The sequence below is a fragment of the Taurulus bubalis genome (genome assembly GCF_910589615.1).
Source record: "Taurulus bubalis genome assembly, chromosome: 4".
Classification (NCBI taxonomy): domain Eukaryota; kingdom Metazoa; phylum Chordata; class Actinopteri; order Perciformes; family Cottidae; genus Taurulus; species Taurulus bubalis.
The window spans coordinates 28,349,289-28,372,018 of record NC_136592.1 but is presented as its reverse complement, the minus strand read 5'-3'; the positions used below and the strand labels follow the sequence as shown (position 1 = coordinate 28,372,018).

General features: G+C 44.7%; 1 protein-coding gene across 1 annotated transcript in view; it reads left to right on the top strand.

Moving 5' to 3' along the window:
* Nucleotides 1-289: 289 nt before the first annotated feature.
* tspan4a (tetraspanin 4a) overlaps nt 290-22,730 on the top strand; it is a gene marked incomplete at its 5' end in the record, with an annotated part of 99,089 nt that continues 76,648 nt past the window's right edge. Inside the window, one exon of the mRNA XM_079216427.1 lies at nt 290-613. Within this exon, the coding sequence (XP_079072553.1) occupies nt 290-613 (324 nt within the window). The remainder of the gene's footprint in view (nt 614-22,730) is intronic.

The window sequence follows — 22,730 nt, the reverse complement described above, 5'->3', positions numbered from 1 at the left end:
GTGTGTGTGTTTGTGTGTGTGCGCGCGCGCCTGTGTGTGTGACGGGATTATGTCCTAAACACACATTATTACACAAAGTGTTGCAGCGGGATTATGCATAATCTAGTGGAAGTGTAGGATTAAAGAGCACAGATTAAATCAGATCACACCTTTGGGGTTTGATAGAAGTTCATAACTCATTTTGAGGACAAAACACTGGAGCAAGCATCCACCCATCAGCACTCCGTGGACTAACTTCTGGACCAAGTGGCTCTCTGAGGGTCTCCTCCCCTCCTCCTCCCCCTCCACGATGAGACGCTCGAGCACAGACGAGACCCCGTACCGGCGCAGTCCGTCTCTGGACAGCAAGCCCGACTCCCCGCCGTTCACCTCCGGGTTCCACCGCTTCAGCGGGGAGTTCGAGTACAAGCGGCCGCCGTTCGCGTTCGGCTTCCACACGACGCAAGGGCCGCAGGCGTCCAAGGGCCGCTGCGCCCAGCAGGGGAAGAAGTATGTGGTGTTTTACCTGGACCTCTCCTTCATCTTCCTCCTAGAACTGCGGCGCTGCAGGATGGCCGAGGGCTGCATGGTGGCCCTGCGATACGGGATGGTCTTCTTCAACCTGCTCTTCTGGGTGAGTCCTGCGTCCTGGCTTTGTTTACGAGGGTGGGCACGTTTGTGTGTGTGTGTGTGTGTGTGTGTGTGTGTGTGTGTGTGTGTGTGTGTGTGTGTGTGTGTGTGTGTGTGTGTGTGTGTGCTTTCTTGCCTTTTGCATGTTTACTCATATAAAACAAATCTTGTTTAGAGGGAGCTCTGGTATGTGCAACCAGAGTGATGTGAGAGGATTGAGGGAGAGACAGGTCATGCATTTATTAGCAAGTAATGGAAGACTCAATTTTAGGGGGTAAATAACGACTCACCTTACTAAAGACTCACCTGACTTGCAAGTGACTAATGACTCACTTGATTAACGACTCTCATGACTGACGAGTAACCAAAGACTCTGTAACTTGATGTGACTTTTGACTCACCTGACTAGCGAGTCGCTAAAGACTCACCTGACTAGCGAGTCGCTAAAGACTCACCTGACTAGCGAGTTGCTAAAGACTCACCTGACTAGCGAGTCGCTAAAGACTCACCTGACTAGCGAGTTGCTAAAGACTCACCTGACTAGCGAGTCGCTAAAGACTTACTTGACTCTGACTAGCGAGTTGCTAAAGACTCACCTGACTAGCGAGTCACTAAAGACTCACCTGACTAGCGAGTCGCTAAAGACTCACCTGACTAACGAGTTGCTAAAGACTCACCTGACTAGCGAGTCGCTAAAGACTCACCTGACTAGCGAGTCGCTAAAGACTCACCTGACTAGCGAGTTGCTAAAGACTCACCTGACTAGCGAGTCGCTAAAGACTCACCTGACTAGCGAGTCGCTAAAGACTCACCTGACTAGTGAGTCGCTAAAGTCTCACCTGACTACTGAGTCACTAACGACACGTGATTAATGACTCACGTCACGTCACCTGACTAGCCAGTGACTTAATGAGTTTCGTGACTGGAGAGTAACTAAGGACTCACCTTTGTGGGTGACTAAATACTCACATTACTACCGAGTCACCTGACTAGCACTAGTCACGTAATTAACTCAAGACTTTTGCATGTTTACTCGTATCATACATCTTGAGCTGGTATGTGCAACCAGAGTGCTGTGAGAGGAGTGAGAGGAGTGAGAGGAGTGAGGGGTAAACACACAGGTCATGCGTTTAGATCATGTGTAACAAAGCCCACTGTGTGGGTGAGTCAAGCTTTTTCTGTTCCCTATCCACTACTTCCAAGTGTGGGTGTATACGCTGCTTTGTATGCCACGTTAAGCTTTCCTCACATTCGGAGCTTTGTTGACTCGTTAATCACAACGCTGGGATTCTTCTTCACCTACCCCTGCTTTACACCTCCTCCTCCTCCTCCTCCTCCTCTTCTTCCTCCTCCTCCCCCCGCGGCAGCGCTTTCTCAGCCCATCACCGCTGTCAATCCGCTCTATCTGGGCGATCGTATCTGTTCGCCGAGGGGACGATTCAGCCGCGGCGTCTTGTCTCTCTCTGTCAATCCCACTGCAGCCGCCCCCATAACAGATCACTTTCATTTCCACGTGAAGCCCCGTCATGTTCCGCCGCGAAGCTGCGCGTTAAAGATCCACATCATATGTGTTTTCTTCTTTCTTTCCCGTTGCCACGGACTCTCTTTTGTGTGCAATCTTGTTGCAGCTTTGTCACAGAGTCTTGAGTTTACCTTACTGGAATTACATTGATTTGTCATACTTCTGTTCTTATTGGTAATAGAACGAGATGAGGCCCTGAATGCTGAAATGCAATCTAGCTGCCGAGATGCAATCTCCCTCCGGGAACGAGTGACCTCTTCAACTCTTCATCTTCCCTCGGCTATAAAGCACTGTCAAAGAGGGGTCGCCGTGTTTGTTGTCAGCACACTCTGTGTGTGTGTGTGTGTGTGTGGCGCCACTTGGGATATAAAATGACCACATGACCACGCCGAGCTTCTCCTCCCGAGAACCCAATCGTGTTATGATCCTCCAGGTGAAAACGGAGGAGCTTCTTCTTATCTCGTATAAAAGTCTTTCAAGGAGCTGACGGTGATTGTCGGACCTCAGCATCGCTGCAATTTAAAAGCTTTTACACAGTTTTTACACATCTCATTGAAAATGATTTATGAATGGGAACTCAATATCACGTTGACAGGAAAGTGGACAGTCATCGCAGATTATGTGGTTTCACATTCATGCCGCAAAAAACAGGATTGGTGATGGCGAAGATTCATTTTGGGAAGAGCATGGAAAGAACGTCACACGATAAACACGACCCGCATGTTTCATGGAGCACACAGTTCTTATCAAACCTCATTGACTACATAAACACACACACGGACAAATGTCCCCAACTAGCGAGTGACTAACGACTCACATGACTAACGAGTCACCTGACTACCGAGTCACTAACCATGACTAACGAGTCACCTGACTGCCGAGTCACTAACCATGACTAACGAGTCACCTGACTGCCGAGTCACTAACCATGACTAACGAGTCACCTGACTAGCAAGTGACTAACAGCTCACCTTACTAACGAGTCACATGACTAGCAAGTGACTAACAACTCACCTTACTAACGAGTCACATGACTAGCAAGTGACTAACAGCTCACCTTACTAACGAGTCACATGACTAGCGAGTGACTAACAGCTCACCTTACTAACGAGTCACATGACTAGCGAGTGACTAACCATTACTAACGAGCCACCTGACGAGTCACCTGACTACCCTCCTGACGCAACGAGAATACGTTTAATTTTCCAACTTTACTTTCTCTTTGAGAGCGAGTGAGATCTTGCATCCTGTTTCCCAGCAGGTTCTCTCATCAACGACTCGTCTCTTTAGATTATTTATATGAGTGAGAGTTCCGCCTCCGACACGCTACACCGCTAATAAGTTCTCACATAGACTCTCAGGAGGGTTCTCTTCTAAAATGAGGCTTCGGTCCTCACGTTTGTTCTTAATCAGCATTCAGCTGATTAATCGCATCGTTATCCTTTTTATAACCTCTACCCTTAACTCTCTTTCCCACTTTGATCTGCAACTGCTGCATGACCATTTCCCCGGAATAAATCCATCTTTATTAGTCAAAAAGAAAATTAATAACCAACTATTTTGATAATTAATTTGTTTGTAAAAGGGATTTCTTTAAGCCAAAAGACCCCCCAAAAATGATTAATTGATTAATTTAAAACATGAACAATTGAAACAACTCCTTAATGCAGAACGTTTTGTTCTACAACATAAAATATGTCAGTAAATTTGAAGCTTTTACGTGTCTTAAAAAAGGCGGTTAAAGTAGCGCCGACGAGTCCGCCTTCGTGTTCATATGTTCCATGGTGTGGTTCGTTTTTTACATTTTACTTTTTTATTGCATTCGCGCTTACAACATAATTTGTTGAGTTTAACTATCGTAAACATTAGTTTGCCACAGAGCTTATTTTCTGCAATAACTTCCTCCGTGCTCAGGGACCATTGTGCATTGTGCTTATTGCTTCCCCGAGTGGCCAAAAGCTGTATTGCAACAATAGCAATGAATTCATAGGTTTTGTCGGTCAACACGTGCCTGACAATGAGGGGAAATTGCCTGAATTGTCGCTCCGAAATTCCCCATCTATCTTCTGGGTTTGTATTGTAGAAATGAATTTGACATTTATGAGCGTTAAATGTCGGACTCCATTGCAAAGTGATGTGTACAGCACTCTGATTGTCCAGGTTTTATTTCGACTAGAGACCAAGAAGTTCCAGAGGCAGAAACAAGAAAAAAAAAAATATATATATTTATATATTGAGATTGGGAGGTTATATATGTGCAGTGACAGCTTGGGCTGAAATGGCAAAATATAAACTTCACACAGTAAAGTCCAAAGATAAAGACAGCACCACAGCACCAAGCGCTTCACACAGAAGACATCACACACACATATATATATATATATATATATATATATATATATATATATATATATATATATATATGTATATATATATATATATATATATATATATATGTATATATATATATATATATATATATATATATATATATATATATATATATATATATATATATATATATATATGTGTATAAATACGAAAGCTCACCAGTTACCACTTTAACCCCCCCAAGTAAGAATCAAACACACCAGCAGCAGCAACGAGTAAAGTCATTCGTCACGTTGCAGACAAATCTAATCAACTAAATTAAAAGGAGACAAATTGCTCACACACAGAAGCGTTAACATCCGTGTCGATTTTTAGAAACCTTGACTGTGTTAACGCCGTTTATTTCACACTCTTTTGTTGACATGGTGTCAACGCGAGAAGACGGTGCACGACATCGTGTGACAGAAGGTAAGAAGAACATTCACATCACTCTGCACATGAAAATGTGGCTCTGAAAAGGTGTGTGTGTGTGTGTGTGTGAGCTGAGCTGTGGCCGGCTGGAATTCACAGCACTAACAACGGGGTCGGCAGCGATAACCCGGGGTCACGGCAAATAAAAATACAAATCTAAAATCCAAACGTCGATAGACATCTCTCCTGCAGCCTTATCCGCTTCTCTGCTGTCCACCGGTATTCTCAGTTTGCTACAAATAGCCGCGTTTTCACCACAAGTCACAGCCTTCTTTATCGGGTCGCAGCTATATTTGCTGAAATCAGCAGAAGGATCGCGTTCTCAGTGTTTCAGTGATTGAAGCAGACGCGGCGCTGTCCTCCCTCGTGGTGGGCAGCAAACTGCCAATCATCGTGATAGATTACCGGGAAGTCAAGCTAGTTTCGACACCGTTTCGTGTTCATTTGTCAGCAAGGAACAGGAAGTGTCAATTACCTGCTACCTGCTGAACTCCCGGGAGTTCAATGCCTTCAGACCAGTTGGCAAAGAAGAAGTAAAGGAAAAGTATCACATTAAAAAGTCTAGGGCTGTCCTTGAGTTGGCTCATTTAAATGGAATATAATATTCTTTAAGTATGTCTTCTTTGGTGTAAAACCACCTGAAACTAAGAATAGTTCTGTTATTGATGGCTGAGAATGAGCCGTTTATATCTCCATATATATATATATATATATATATATATATATATATATATATATATATATATATATATATATATATATATATATATGTATATATATATATACATATATATATATATATATATATATATATATATATATATATACATATATACATATATACATATGTATATATATATATATGTATATATATATATATATATATATATATATATATATATATATATATACATATATACATATATGTATATATATACATATATACATATATATACATATATATATATATATATACTAGTGAGCAGATGTCACTGAATCCTACACACTGCTCATTTAATTGACAGATCCTGTAAAACTTGAGTTTCTCCAGAAAGAATTACACAAAAGCACCACTTTAAATCTTGTATTTACCAAAGGTTTCCTCGAAAAAAGCATGAAATATGAGTAATCAAAGTCGACTACGACCAAAACTACCAATTAGGCGCCTAATTGACTAAGAGGTTGCAGCTCTAATAAAAAAGTTGTCTTTAGTTTGTAATAACTTGAAAATGAGTATTTTTGCGTGCTTTCGTAACCTTGGAAGGTTCACCCTTTATATCTACATACGGTAAACCCGTCCACGTCATTATTAAACGCTCCTGGCGTGTGATGATGAAGTATAAAGACTGAAAAAAACAAAAACCTTGTTATGTGGGTCAAACAAACACAGGACATTCACCCAGGAGACCAGTGTTCGTGTCCAAGAGTTACGTTAATGATGTCAGTGCGACGTGTTCTCCGCACTTATGTTACGTCGTTTACGTTTTACTTAGTTAATGTACTTATTTTAAGCCCAACCGTGATGTTTGTCCTCAGCCTAACTCGGTGGTTTTGTTCATATATAGTTGTTGTCACTTCTATTCTTTTTCTTCTATTCTTCTATTCTTTTCTTTCCCATGCTTGCTGACGCAGAAGGTCTTTTTGTGGATTTCTTTTGTGATTCCTTGATTGAATCTTCTGCTCTCGGTTGTCTAAAACCCTTCAAATAACGGACTCGTTTCAAACCTCGTCCCCTCACAGAATGAAAATACCATTTGACGAAATGTCTGGAAACGTCTGAACTACTTTGTTACTCCGAGTTGAGTGATTGTCCTTAACTTAAGTTTAAAACACTCTCAATAAGCACGCCTCCTCACACAGAGATCACAGCTCCGACGAGGCTTCCGGTGATAAAAAAGGGGGAGAGAGAAAAAACACAAATCAAGTGCTAATTAAGCACCAGAGTTCCTCTACGTATGCAAAAAAAGAAATATAAATGTATTATCGCCCCCTTTTATTCTTTATTAGATTTTTGCACATTTTTGAACCATCAGAATAGCCCTACAGTAAATATATCTACATATATATTAGTTATATTAAACATGTTTGTTTTGGAGTCTGTTTGTCTTTTTCTCATCTTAATTCTGATTACACGCTTTTATGACATCAAAAGGTGCATCAACAAGCAGATCGTCATGGAAACGAGTCTATTTCTGGGCCCTTGCATGAAAATAAATCACAAGGTCCCTCCGAGTTTGGTTTTCCACCAGTGTGTGTGTGTGTGTGTGTGTGCGTGCTCACACGCTACACGTCTAGTAGACTCAAAGTGGAATCCAATGACTCTTCACTCACTCGGAGCGACAGTCGGTGACTCTCGTGCTAATTCCCTTCGCTGTAAGTGTGTGGAATGAGCTCAGCGCTCTGACCTCGTACATGAAGGTGTGTGTGTGTGTGTGTGTGTGTGTGTGTGGCTGAGAGCAGACAACGCCTCAAAATAATACTTAAAGAAAAAGTACATTTTAAAAAACGAGAACGGAGAGAAATTGACTTCTGCGTTGGAGGACAAGTGCTGATTATCCCCCTAAATGGGGCAGCAATGACTCCACCGGAAAATTGCAACAGTGGGCAATCCAAAAAAGGAAAGAAGGCGACGATGCACAACACGTAATCGTCTGTGGCGGAAAAACCACCGCAGAGCTGCAAAAGAAGCGCCCCGCAGCTACAAACCAAAATAGGACTCTCATTTTAAGACACTTTTTAATTAATCTTGTTAGCACAAACGTGGCTTTTCCACACCGCGAGGAGGAAGAGGAGGAGGAGGAAGAGGGTGAGACGCAGGACAGGAAGGGATAGGACGAGCCTGAAGACGTGTCCTCTGAAGTTGTGTTTCCTTGTCATCGGGATGTAGGTCAGAGCCCGACGGAGAAGGAACCCATAGGTTTGGTTGCATCCGTCTGCACCGAGTTAGCCGAATCAATAGAAACCGTCTTTCTACTGATCTGGGATCTGTCGGCCCCGCCCCCCACTGCACAGCCATCCACGTACCGGGCCCGCACTTTGTTTTTGTTTGACATTCGTGCCCGAGGGCTTTTTGTGCAAACTCACGTTTGATTGCGGGGAATTTCTTTTTACACATCATTATAATGTTTGGAGATGATGACATGTTCTGTCAGATCCGGTGCCGGGATACATAGTTAGCGCTGAATACATTAGAGTAGTGTCACAATTAAATATATCCCTATATATAATAGTTTATTCCCGGAAAAAGAAATGCCCTTTAATCAAGCTCTCCAGGGTTCTTTATTGGCTCAGGAGGAAGAGGCTTTGGTTGAGGCCGCTCTGACTTCATCACCGCTGCCAGTTTAATACTCAAACCCCTTTGATTCCAGATTTCAGCGCTCACAGACACCAGATTTCGGCATTGCCATAACACTGACCTACTTGAAGCCTTCTTCAGCTTTCTAAAATCCAATTTTTCTTCATGTTTCCATGGTCATGAAAGTCAAGCCACATCAATTTGTCAGTAGGATGTCACGGCTTCGTTTGTTCCCAGCAGTGATACTTATAAGAGTTTTATTTTCTCGTGATATTGAGGGATTATACAGCGGATACGTTTCCAGACTGAATCCTCTGTCGTAAACTCTGGGATAAATCAGACGTTTGACCTTCGACCTCAGTAGCTTGTTAATACAGAACATACTTCAACTGGATTACTTTCAAGACAAAACGTAGATTCATTTAAAATCGATATTTCAGATAAAAGCGCTTTTCTATTCACGTTATAATGCAGCCGGGCTATAATGCATATTTCCATTCAGGGATGTTGTTGTAAAATATTCATGTCAAGGCATAAGGAGAAGCCCCCTGATAGCAGAAAGTGTGTCAGTAGCTGGAATCCTTTCAGTTAATGAACCTGATATAAAGCTGATCTCAGGTCTGTCTTGGCAGCCCTGCCTTGTGCTGTTTATCTCCCGCCTCTTTTCCCCGGACGATCCAATCTTGCTTTGATTCGTTTGCCAAATCTTTTTTTTTTCGAGAGCCGAACAATGTTGCAGCAGTATATAGTACTGAGGCTGCCGATAACACGACTCGCGTATTAGTGCATTTCTAATTGCCCTCTTCAAAAGCTTCTTTTTAAAAAGCGTATTCAAATTGGCAAAAAGCTACTTATGTCTATATTCAGAGGCTTGGGCACAACATAAAACAAACAAAAGTACAGAATGTGTTCTGTGTGAGAGAACGGCAGGAAGCTTCAGTAATTCAAAAGGTCTGACGTGCTCATTGGAGGTTGTTGCTGCCATTTAGAGACACCATCGACCAATCAGAGCTCGGTAGGCGGGGTCAAGAATGACAAGAAAAATATAAACAATTCGAGATCAGGCGGCAAACTGCCAATACTGAAACACCTAAAACCTGCATTATCTCTCCTGACCACCAGGAGGCGACTCCTCTGGTTGTATAGAAGTATATGCTTCATGTGTTAAAGCTGCATTCTCTCTACTAACCACCAGGGGGCGACTCCTCTGGTTGTATAGAAGTATATGCTTCATGTCTTAAAGCTGAATTCTCTCTTCTGACCACCAGGGGGCGACTCCTCTGGTTGTATAGAAGTATATGCTTCATGTGTTAAAGTTGCATTCTCTCTACTAACCACCAGGGGGCGACTCCTCTGGTTGTATAGAAGTATATGCTTCATGTGTTAAAGCTGCATTCTCTCTCCTGACCAAGTGGAGCCACTGAAAGATGAAGGCATATAACTGAAAACAGACTTTGACGAAAGGCCAAACGATGGACAGCAAAACATTTTTTAAATGTTTTTATAATCGCTTTTTTTTTGTCCTTTGTCAAAGTCGGTTTGCAATCATGTGCTTTCATTCTTCGGGCGCTCCGCTCTCCTTAACGATACACTTGATACATAACTTGTTCTGAGAGCCTGAAGCGGAGAGTCGTTGATATAATTTTTTGGGGAACTATTCCCTTAATCCATGTACAGCACTCTAAAATCAACATATTTGCCCTAATATGATATGACATGCAGCTTCCACGTCAAGTCAAACATGGCGCTGGCAGGACGGAGATATCGCTGATCGTTTTGGGGCAAAACAAAATAAAATAAACAAGAAATCAGCGAACTTGAACACATTTTTGCTTTGAAGATCAGTGAACTGGCAACTCTGTCTGATTATCAGGCTAATTAGCTTTTAGCACGATGGATTAAGCAAATTACCTTCGCTGTGTTAATCAGAGAGCTGGATTCTGTCACCTTCAGATAGAGCCGGGCTCACCTTCAGATGGAGCTGGGCTCACCTTCCGATGGAGCCGGGCTCACCTTTTAGATGGAGCCGGGCTCACCTTCAGATGGAGCCGGGCTCACCTTCAGATGGAGCCGGGCTCACCTTTTAGATGGAGCCGGGCTCACCTTCAGATGGAGCCGGGCTCACCTTTAGACGGAGCCGGGCTCACCTTTAGACGGAGCCGGGCTCACCTTTAGATGGAGCCGGGCTCACCTTTTAGATGGAGCCGGGCTCACCTTCAGATGGAGCCGGGCTCACCTTTAGACGGAGCCGGGCTCACCTTTAGACGGAGCCGGGCTCACCTTTAGGTGGAGCCGGGCTCACCTTTAGACGGAGCCGGACTCACCTTTAGACGGAGCCGGGCTCACCTTTAGACCTTCAGATGGAGCCGGGCTCACCTTTAGACCTTTAGATGGAGCCGGGCTCACCTTTAGACGGAGCCGGACTCACCTTTAGACGGAGCCGGGCTCACCTTTAGACCTTCAGATGGAGCCGGGCTCACCTTTAGACGGAGCCGGGCTCACCTTTAGACGGAGCCGGGCTCACCTTTAGACGGAGCCGGGCTCACCTTTAGACCTTCAGATGGAGCCGGGCTCACCTTTAGACGGAGCCGGGCTCACCTTTAGACCTTTAGACGGAGCCGGGCTCACCTTTAGACCTTCAGATGGAGCCGGGCTCACCTTTAGACCTTTAGATGGAGCCGGGCTCACTTTTAGATGGAGCCGGGCTCACCTTTAGACCCTCAGATGGAGCCGGGCTCACCTTTAGACCTCTAGATGGAGCCAGGCTCACCTTTAGATGGAGCCGGGCTCACCTTTAGATGGATCCTGGCTCACCTTTAGATGGAGCCGGGCTCACCTTTAGATGGAGCCGGACTCACCTTTAGACGGAGCCGGGCTCACCTTTAGACCTTCAGATGGAGCCGGGCTCACCTTTAGACCTTTAGATGGAGCCGGGCTCACCTTTAGACGGAGCCGGACTCACCTTTAGACGGAGCCGGGCTCACCTTTAGACCTTCAGATGGAGCCGGGCTCACCTTTAGACGGAGCCGGGCTCACCTTTAGACGGAGCCGGGCTCACCTTTAGACCTTCAGATGGAGCCGGGCTCACCTTTAGACGGAGCCGGGCTCACCTTTAGACCTTTAGACGGAGCCGGGCTCACCTTTAGACCTTCAGATGGAGCCGGGCTCACCTTTAGACCTTTAGATGGAGCCGGGCTCACTTTTAGATGGAGCCGGGCTCACCTTTAGACCCTCAGATGGAGCCGGGCTCACCTTTAGACCTCTAGATGGAGCCGGGCTCACCTTTAGATGGATCCTGGCTCACCTTTAGATGGAGCCGGGCTCACCTTTAGATGGAGCCGGGCTCACCTTTAGATGGATCCTGGCTCACCTTTAGATGGAGCCGGGCTCACCTTTAGATGGAGCCGGGCTCACCTTTAGATGGATCCTGGCTCACCTTTAGATGGAGCCGGGCTCACCTTTAGATGGATCCTGGCTCACCTTTAGATGGAGCCGGGCTCACCTTCAGATGGAGCCGGGCTCACCTTCAGTTGGAGCCGGGCTCACCTTTAGACCTTCAGATGGATCCTGGTTCACCTTTAGACCTTCAGAAGGATCCTGGTTCACCTTTAGACCTTCAGAAGGATCCTGGTTCACCTTTAGACCTTCAGAAGGATCCTGGTTCACCTTTAGACTTTCAGAAGGATCCTGGCTCACCTTTAGACCTTCACATGGATCCAGGCTCACTCTGAGCCGCTCCTCTGAGTGTAAACTGCGCGCTCACATGTTTACAGCCGCTCTGTAGGGCTGTTGCGCTGACATAATGCACTCCATAACAGTAAACATGTTTGTGTTTACTCACTGAATTGCCCTTCTGAGAGAGGACTCATTGTCAGCTCCACTCGAGAAGAAGAGCCTTCGCTTCTCTCCAGCACTCCCAGATTAGCTCGGGAGAGAGATGTGCTCAGTGCTTTTCCTGACAGTCGATGGATGATTTTCTCCGCTGTGCAGAGAAGCCGTGTCTTCCCATGGCAACAAAAGGACATCTCTTAAAGGGGATGACATATATATATATATATATATGTTGTGATACGGCGAGAGGAACGCTAATGCAGCGCCCATTACTAGAGAACATCGGTTCTCAGCCTTTTATTCAGCCAGGTACCCTCTAACCAGTGCAGAAGCATGTTTACGGTCGAAAAAAAAGCTGTAATACACAGAGCTGTGCTATCAGTGTCTGCTTTAATATAGAATATATATAATTCAGTTCATGAACTCACCCTTATATTTTATTGAATATTTATTAAATAACTATTTTTAAAGGATTTTTGAATGGATGCCAATTCTTTATATATGTTTTTTAAAATCTCACGTACCCCCTGGAGTGCCTCCACGTACCTCCATGCGAGAACCACGGCTATAGAAGATACTTGCCCGATGTCCCGCCTAGAGATCTAGTGATCACAGGCGACAGATAGTCATGACAATGTTTTAAATATTCATAAAGGGCACTTGACGGTTGGACACGTCAAAGCGATGAGCAGCGCGCTGGAAGAAAGACGCCCTGCTGCGATGGCTCAGCTTCTCCCTTTGTTTTATTGTCATTGTGTTTTATTATTATCAACCGTTCCTAGAACGCCATCTTAAGGACTTTCCATCGGGCCGTCGGACCGAAGAGAACCGGGACGTTCTTGGCAGAATTATAAGCCGGGAAAAAAACATTGTGCAAAGCGCGAAGGACGAGGTTGCTCAACAGCTGGCAAATGCACCATTCATGCCGGTCACGTGTCGGCTTTTGGATGTTGAAAGATCTTCAGCATTGTCCTCTGTCAGATCTTCATTGTGTGATTTTTAGATGTCATTATTCTCTCTCTCTCTCTCTCTTTCTCTCTCTCTCTCTCTTTCTCTGTGTAGTGAGAGAATGGTTCAATGTGAAATACACATGCTATGTTTGAATGTTCTTCTATAAATATTTTGTGGCCCCACCAGAATGATCGCCCTTGATTAGCACCAACTGAAATGGTACTTTTGCATCATCTATTTCGTTTGCGCTCATGCAATGTATTCTTTATTTATTCCAAAAGCTCAGCGTGCTTGTAGTGAACATGCCAAACGTGCCGCCTGCCGGTCTAGAGGCGTCTCGTTTCTCCTGTGAAGGGAGTGAGCCGTCACACGGCAGACGTGGGAAATAAGAGTCATTGATTTGAATAATCATCCGTTCAAGTGAGACTTACTCAGAGCGGCTGCCAATCAGTACGACAACACTCTGTGTTTTCTCTCAGCCGAACATGTGCACCTGCAGAGGTTTCCCGTGTTGTCAGGAGGCCGGTGTCGCCGTGTCTCATTACAGATGGAGAGCAGACGGCGGCGGCGACCCCAACAACTGTGGAGAAAAGCAGCTCGATGCACTTAATTGACAGCGTGGTGTCATGAAAGCAGCTTCTGTTTAGGGCGCGGCGGCGTCCCGAGTGGAATGCATAAACAGCCGAGTGACACTGATCAGAGCCGACCGCGTCCCGACGGAGCCGAGCGGCAACAGAACTTCTTGTCCCGCTATGCAAAAGAAAGAAAGTCGCTGCTGATTATCGGTGGCTCTTGGGGCATGCTGGGAGATACCCAGGGATCCTCTGTTGTTTGAAGAACAATCAAAAAGAAACTCCCCGTTTACGGTTTCACTCGAGTTCTTCAGTAAGGAGTCATTCATGTTTGGATGTAACTTATTCACCGTAAAGAGTCGTAGAAGCTTCGACGTCTACAAGCGTCCGGATTCCTGCGCCGTTCACCTGTGAAAGGAAATCTCGTCGAGTCTTGTTTTTTGTGTTTGAGAGGAAGCGTTGAGAAACGTCAGAGGGAGCCGACGTTGCAGCCTTTATTAAAAATAACAATAAAAACTTGATAATAATAAATTGTTTTATTCTGTAGATATTCTTCATTTCATTATTCTTATGTCTATGAAAGTTCAGGTTGTGCGAGATCAGTTTAACAAATACTGTCTGTAGGAAGTGTCTGAGAAACGTCCGGTGGTCTGTTCCTCAAGGTTCCTCAAGGTTCCACGCTTTGCACTACAACACCCACACATGTTATCAGTATATTGACATTAGGGAAGCAGACTGGTCGTTGCACGTTCCAGCCTTGTGAGAAAAGATGAGGACATGATTCTCCTCCTCTTTAGAAATGTTTGAGCCAATAGTTCGATGTTCATGACGGAAAACCGTGTATTAAAGAGCCGAACTTCCGGCTGTTTGCTTTTTTTTTTGACGGTCTCCCTGCGTGTTCACTGGGTGACTCCCTGCTATCGCGATTGCAGCTCTTGTTACTTTGCTTGTGATCAAGGAAAATAAATTCAGAGAACGAGAGAAGTTGTTTGGCTAAGTTCTTCCGGAGGCTACACCAGGCATCCAATAATGATTACCATAAAAGTCGGGTTACAAGCCGCTCCTACTTCTGGTCAGTGTCCCGCTGTAGCAAGCTAGAAGCAGCGCTAGCTACTGCCCGCTGCTGCTGCTACTCACCTCTGCCCAAGTCGGGTGTCATACCGGGGATGGTCCCGCTACCTTCGGTGGTTGTCGGGGAGCTAGCGGAGAGCTAGCAGATGTTAGCGGAGAGCCAGCGGAAGTTAGCGGGGAACTAGCATGAGTGCCAGCTGGCTACAGCGGGGAGCAAACGGGGACACTGACCGAAGGTAGTAGCAGCGTGTAACCCGACTTTTACGGTATGCGCTAACAAACTAACTTTGAGATAACCATCCCCCCTTTATGTCCCAGTCAGGGGAATAAAAACTCAACCAGCTAATGCGCTAAAGTCGCCTCTCTTTGGCCTAGCTAGTTCCCGTACAACCAACATGAAGGATTTGTAAGTTTGCAATCATTACACTGTAAAACAACAAAGTGGATATAGTGGATGCTTAGAAGTTTTCTGAATAAATAATCGTGAAACTGATCCCTGGAGCCCACGTATACATGCAATTACATTTACAATGCAACTTGTGTTTATTAAATAACAATAATACGAAAATAAAAGAATGAATCAAATCAATGATGAAGACGATTAGAGAGTCTGTCAGTCTGTCAGTACACACTGCATAGTTTTCACGGTTGACTCTTCTGCATCTGTGGGGACGGGACACCGCCTTAAGTAAATATGGAAACTTAGAGTATTGTTGTATCTGAGCGCGGCTCACGTGGGAGGCCATGATGTTCAAGCGGACTCTTCTTCATCTAATTGGGAGAGGAAGCATTTATCTGAGAAATCCTGCATTTTTTTATGTTATAGGTTTTTCGTAACAATAAATGTACACACCAGGGGCGTTTTTCTTTGTGTGATTAATTTGCACTTCAATATACATTTTTACATTTTTTTTGAGTTTTTGCATTACGAACGTATTTGAAACGCACTATATATATTTCACAACTACACAGAGTCTCTAGAGCCGGACAAGGAAGTCAAACTTTACTCCCACACAGTGTATATGTCTCGGGCTTTTATTGTGAAAGGTAACCGTTTAGCAGAGGGAACTCCTATTCACTCAAGCGCATTTAACTAAAACAAAACTGTGTATCTTTTGCAGTTTCACATCGTTTGATCGTCACTCCCCCGATGCTCAGAGGATCTTGTTTTATGTAAATTCATTAGAAGGCACTTTCTTCGTCCAGTAGATTAATTTGATGATCTATTTCCAACAATCTGGCCTTAATCTTCTTCCTTCTCGACGCCTCGATTGAAAACAACTCATTCTCTTCAAATGAAAAGAGGATCTAGCCTCCGGTTTATTTGTGTGCTTCACCACATATGAATGAATATTTATATTTTACATTTAGAATGATAAATGTGAAACTGAAATCACGATGTTTTGATATTTCTTTGACATTTATGCCGTCAATGGGAGCATAATCCATCCCGCAGTTAAGTGCTGCTGAGTAAAAAGAGAGTTCTCTCCCAGTCGGGTGTGCGATCCTCCAGATGTCGAGCGTATTAGTATTATTGATGGAAGTATTACGGAAGGCACTCGAGCTGCTTTTATCTATTCTACGATAGAGACCCGGCTTCCTTCTGATGTGTGGTTGTGTGATGCTCCTACGCAGCTGGAAGTCTCTCTCTCTCCCTCTATTGTTATTCTCCCTCCTCTCTGAGGTCTCTATTACCTCTGGGGAGCAGCTGTGCTCTGCTCTCCATCCTGTCGTGAAATATTTCTGGTTGTAGTTTGTTGTACTGCATGTGAGAGTCAAACTCTCATAAAACACTTCCCATAATAAAAAATAAACATTTAAAATGCACCCAAACTGTCCAGACATCTGGAAGAATAAAGCCTTTTTCTTTCTTTCAATTTCCCAATAAGTGGCTCCACAACCCAGAGGGAGCAGAGTAGATATATATTCTGCGTCCGCCCGAATCAGGACTTCATTGTGAAGTTGTGTCAAATGTGCATAATTGAATTGTGGGATGTTTTTTACAGCTGCATTATTCCATCAAATGGAGGAGAAAACAAAGTGAATGTCTTTGGCTTATTTTTATTCACGTTTCCCATAAAATGCGGCCGATAAATTTGATTGACGATGCGATACGGAAATTTGTCTTGCACTCAAATGCTGCTCACATAATGAGACACATAACACATTGTCTTGTCGTTATCGCCGCCTCCGTAGTGGTAAATACAGAGGAAACAAACACTGATGCTCTTGGAGTTTGTGCAGAATGACTCCACTGATTGATTTACTTCCACTGGTTTGCAGCTTTGGCGCCAACGGTACCATGAAGCACACGATAAACATTGTAAAAACAAACAGTAAGCACATGCTCAATAGCGCACAGCGCTGAGCCTTTAATAGCAAAATGCAGTGCAGCACACAATCAAACACAATAATTCATAATGATGATTGCCGATGATTATGCTTCATTCAATCATCCCACTGCCATAAAGTTGGGGGACGACCAAAAAAGGTAATTTTCTTCATTTGCAACAACAACAAAAAAATGTTTTGGGGAGAAACATAATGACACCTGATTTTTAGTTTTTTCATCAACATAATTAGGAAACGTTTTAATGAAGTTTTCTGCAAAAACTTTCCGTGCAATATCGGTTTGTTTTCGCTGCAGTATGACGGACATTTTGGGTTTATGTTGGTTTAGTCAACCGAACCAGCTGGCGAAGTCTTTGTTCACGGTCACTTGCAGCATGTTCAGTGTTGTTGGAAGCTGCAGGCGCCGCCATGTTGAGAGCCATTGAGAGACAATCTAAATACTCCTGATCTCACATCACTCACCTTTACCTTTTGCTTTGCTGCCTCAAACAAACAAAACTCTGGATCCAGTCTGTTTCCATCGGCTTCTGTCTTGTCCAAAGCTGTCCATGTTTCGAGGAGATTTTGTCGAAGCAGCCGAGGCGAAGATATCCGGATTTATGAGCCTCGTTCAGACTGCCAGCGCAAATCAGGTTTTTTTTTGGCATATTCAGATTGTTTTGAGAAAAGTCAGGACAGCAAAAAACAACAACAACACAGGAAATCTGATTTTTCTTTTTTCTTTTTGCAAATCGGATTTCAAAGTGTGGACGTGCGGAGCAGAAGCAGAGCGCCACGAAGGAGCAAAAAAAACAACCGTTTTTCCAACATGACTGACTAGCTCGTCACTGTCGTTACCGCCGTGCAGATAGTTATGTGACGATTATTGAGATTCGTGTTTTCCAACCCGCAGCATAATTTCTCTGGTAAAAGCCTTCCTGTCTCCGGCTCCACGTCTCCACCGGCTTCCTGTCACATATTTCTAGTCCCATATCGAGCCCAAAAATAACCTGTCATGACATTGCCTTCTCAGAATTGACGAATACGCCTCCGGTGAGCCACAAAAGACATCACAGATGAGTCGAGCAAAACGGACCCGTGTGAGTTAGAATCCACATTTAAATCCACATTCCCATTGCAGAAGAACAATCGATGGTTCCACACGGACCTGGGAATCCAAACAAAATGCTGTTTTCTGACCGAAAAAGCACCTTTTTATAGTAGAAAATAGAGCAGGACAGGAGTGTCATGTGTAAGCAGAGGTGTCAATGAGTCCGTGGGTGAACTCCTTCCTCGTACAGGAAGTTTGGCAGTGACACATCTGAAACACGCTTCTTCTCACTCCATTGCTCTTTTAACGGGCTCCTGTAATCTGGCGCTTCGGTTTCTCCCGTCAGCCCGGCGTCCTGAGGCCGACTCACCTCCGTCTGGAGCACTCATCAGTTTAACGAGATCACTTTGTAATCACGCCCCAAACACCTGCCGGCCTCCTTCAAAACCAGTCAGATTGCAGAGGAAGTGGGGATGCATTTCTTTTTGTTCTGGTCAAGATCAGGTGCACAGCGACTGGTTATTTTAAACGTGTTTCTATTTAGATACAAAGTAGCCTTTTTAAAATAACTGCAACAATTGCTTTTCACAGTGACTCAACGTGTGAAATGTTTTCTCCAATGAAGCAGCCGACGCTTCAAACAGAGCCGTGTGGTTCCCCTCTTCGTTTTGAATTAAAACAACGCGCTGCATTTGATGCTTTCCCGCCTTTCTTTGACAAGTCGCTGTGTGAGCGTTCGTGTCGCCGAGTTCATCCTGAGCTTTGAGCGCTCCCAAATGTTGTTGCTTCTTTCACACCAGATGCAGCCAGCGAGCCGTCAAACAGGTTCACATATTCTGCTTGAAGAGACTCAACATTTTGAGATGCAACATGCAGAAAGCAAATCTAACTCCTCTGACTCTCTGAGTCTCTGAACCTCTAACTCTCTGACTCTCTGACTCTCTCACTCTCTGACTCTCTAACTCTCTGACTCTAACTCTCTCACTCTCTGACTCTAACTCTCTCACTCTCTGACTCTCTGACTCTCCAACTCTCTCACTCTCTGACTCTCTAACTCTCTATCTCTCTCACTATCTGACTCTAATTCTCTCACTATCTGACTCTAACTCTCTCACTATCTGACTCTCTAACTCTCTTACTATCTGACTCTCTAACTCTCTCACTCTCTGACTCTAACTCTCTGACTCTAATTCTCTGACTCTCTAACTTTCTAAATCTCTGACTCTAACTCTAACTCTCCAACTATCTGACTCTCTGAATCTCTGACTCTATGAATCTCTGACTTTGAATCTCTGACTCTAACTCTCTAATTCTCTGACTCTCTGACTCCCTAACTCTCTGAATCTCTGACTTTCTGAATCTCTAACTCTTTAAATCTCTAACTCTCTGACTCCCTATCTCTCTGAATCTCTGAATCTCTGACTTTCTGAATCTCTAACTCTTTAAATCTCTAACTCTCTGACTCCCTAACTCTCTGACTACCTAACTCTCTGACTCTCTGAATCTCTGACTCTCTAACTCTCTGACTCCCTAACTCTCTAACTCTCTGTCTCCGTGCTCGCTCTCTGCTGCGACCCCCATTCACACACACACACACACACACACACACACACACACACACACACACACACACACACACATTTGCATTCGCTCCCATGACTCCTCTGCGCAACACACACACACACATTTTCATTCGCTCCCATGACTCCTCTGCGCAACACACACACACACACACACACACACACACACACACACACACACACACACACACACACACACACACATCTCTCACATGAACGATAGTGAGCGGATGCAAAGAGGAGGCCCCGGCTTTTTATTAACACTGATATAAAAAAAAAACATTCCATCTTCTTATCGACAGGGGAAACGGAGAAGGGCGGGAGAGTTTTGCTGCAGAGCTGCTTAGAATAAGGATGCTGCTGGGCAGAGGGAGAGCGAGAGACGCCAAGCGAGATGGAGATGGAGGAGTGAGGGGGCGAGGGATGGGGGGAGGAAAGAGAGAGAGTATTAAAGTGAAGCCAAACAGACGCAAAATGAGTCTGGACAGTGACAGGACCAGATGGAGAGAAGTGGAAGAACAGTGACGACCAGGGAGGGCTGGAGATGGAGAGAGAAACAGACGAAGAGGAGAGAACGGGGGAGGCAAGGGGGGTCGTCTTCACTGCCCTTGTTCGTGTAATCGTGGTTCGGTCGTAGCAGTGTGTGAAAGCGAGGGGGAGAAAAAAAAAAGAGAAACGGACGCATTGTGGTGCAGCAGAGAGTCCGAACAGCGTGGATGTACAAACCGGAGGATGCAGCCTGGGACCTGTGCTGAATGCAGGCGGAGTGGTGCAGAGGAGGAGGAGGAGGAGGAGGAAGAGGAGGAGGGTGAGGATGAGTGAGGGATGAGGGGGAGAGACGTACAGGAACAGGTGGGGAAACAGCAGGCGGTGAAGAGGTGAGAAGAGTACAGAAACAACCAGGCTGCACACCATAAAGCACCTTGATGACGCGTTAACGACCCAGACGTGAGCAGAAAATACATGCAATTATGAATTATTATTTTGCCGACGTTTCAGTTGATGCTGTGTTCATCTTCTGTAGGTCTCAAAATATAAAGCTGAGTTTGTGCAATTAAAGGGCAACGCCACCAATATTTTCAGAAAAACATGACACAAATGGTGAGAAGATGAAGACACTGACACCAAGTTAAAATCCCCACCACAGCATGTTCTGTTTCGTCTCCTGGAATCCAGCACAGCGCATCTTATTTGAAAACTGTCCGGGACTCCGAGTAAACACCAAAACACGAGGATTGCGTTGGTGTAATATTAATTTTTCAGATGCCTTTTTCGAACAAAAACAAGCTATTTGTCAGTGTGCGCTAACGGGCCTCGGGCTAAACGTGACACAATCTCTGCCAGCTATTTCCTTTTTAAACAAACGGTACAAATCCCCTTTTTTTTTTGCCCATCTTGAAATAAGCTTTCACGTTTTATAAAGCATAAAAATAGCGTTTTGTCCACGGCGGACGGACAACATGCATCGTTAACATGTTATCAGGTAAGAAGAAAGAACGGGATGAACGTCTGCGGAAGCGCTGAAAAACACATTTATATATATATTATTATCATCATTTCAGTTATGGAGAAAAGCAGGACACTTGTAGCGAATGTTTTTTATAAGATTCATGTCAGGACTCATGTGATGTCCAGCGACATCACATGACCTGTCGGTGGGATGTCGATTGACACGAGGAAAAAATTTAAGGTGCATCAAATTTCAGAAAGAAATACGGTCTCTTTGTGCAAAGACATTCAAATCACAGGCCTTGCTATGAAGTTTCTCCCTTTGTTAACAAAAAGGAGAATAAATAAAACACACACTCATCTCTCCTCTGACCTCCTTCTCCCCTCAAAATGGTCGCATTTCATCAGAAGCTGCTCAATATTGTCGTCACATGTTTGTGCCATCTGCCGCACGCTGTCGCGATGGAGAAGCAGCCAAAGGGTTCAGCTCGACCTTGCTGCACCTGATAGAGACACACACACACACACACACACACACACACACACACACACACACACACACACAGAGACACAGACACAGACGCCGGTGTAGTATTCCAGCGTCTTCGTAAAGGAATCTCAGTCATCGTTTCCCACGCGTCTCTCGACCGGCCCGGCAGAAGAAAAGCAAATATCTTTTGTAAGAAGACGAACACTTGACCGAATCGATCTCCTCACAAAAGGCAGAGAATGTTTCCACTCCGTCCTTGACTGCTTTGCACTCGGTGAAACCATCAGCGAAGTCGTGCGCTGATAGAGAGGCCGCGTCCTCCATCTATCACCAGGGTGGGGAAAGGAATAAAAAATAAAAATGAAGGGCATCCGGTCGCATTAAAACCCTCCGCTGCACTTTTATTGAGACGAGTGTTCGGGGCAGGCGTGGACAACACACACACACACACACACACACACACTGGGACGTGCAGCTTTCAGACGGCTTGGTTAACTGTTGACAAGATAAACAAGGAGCCCCAAACTCAAAATGGCCTCATGAAATATGCATCTTTCCTGGAAGCGGGGCATGTTCCTGTGCGTTTGTGTGTTTGTGTGCTCAGGCGTTTGTGTGTTCAGGTGCTCAGGTGTTCGTGGGCTCATGCGCTGCCAGCGTGCCGGAACACCAGCATCCACCAGTGGCCTTATTCTCCCAGTTTTTAAAACACGAGCAGAGGCCACGATGCCGGGTCAGAGCGTTGCCTCAGCGGCTTCATCCCCATTCCTTTCTGTGCTTTGGGCACTTTTTCTGTGCGTTAAAGTAACGGACCACAGTGGGCGGTTTACAACCTCCCGGCTGGGAGGAAACCCACACCAAAAGGTTTTTGGATTGTTTTTGAACGAGAAATCAAAGATATTGAAGTGCTATGTTCTGTTTTGGGGGTCGTGCATCTGTGAGCTCCACGGTGAGGGTCGGCAGACCACCAACTATTTGGATTGTTTGGCAACCAATTATTGTCTTTTGTGTATTAGTATGTAGTATGTGTTTTATTCAGTCAATTAAAGTAAAGCCACAATCAAATGTACAAAAAATTTATTTTTGATATTAGCGATGAGTCGGCATTAACATACTTTAAGTCAATGCGTGTTTATTTAAAAAAAGAAGTCAACGTTGATTTATTTGTCACGTCATTTG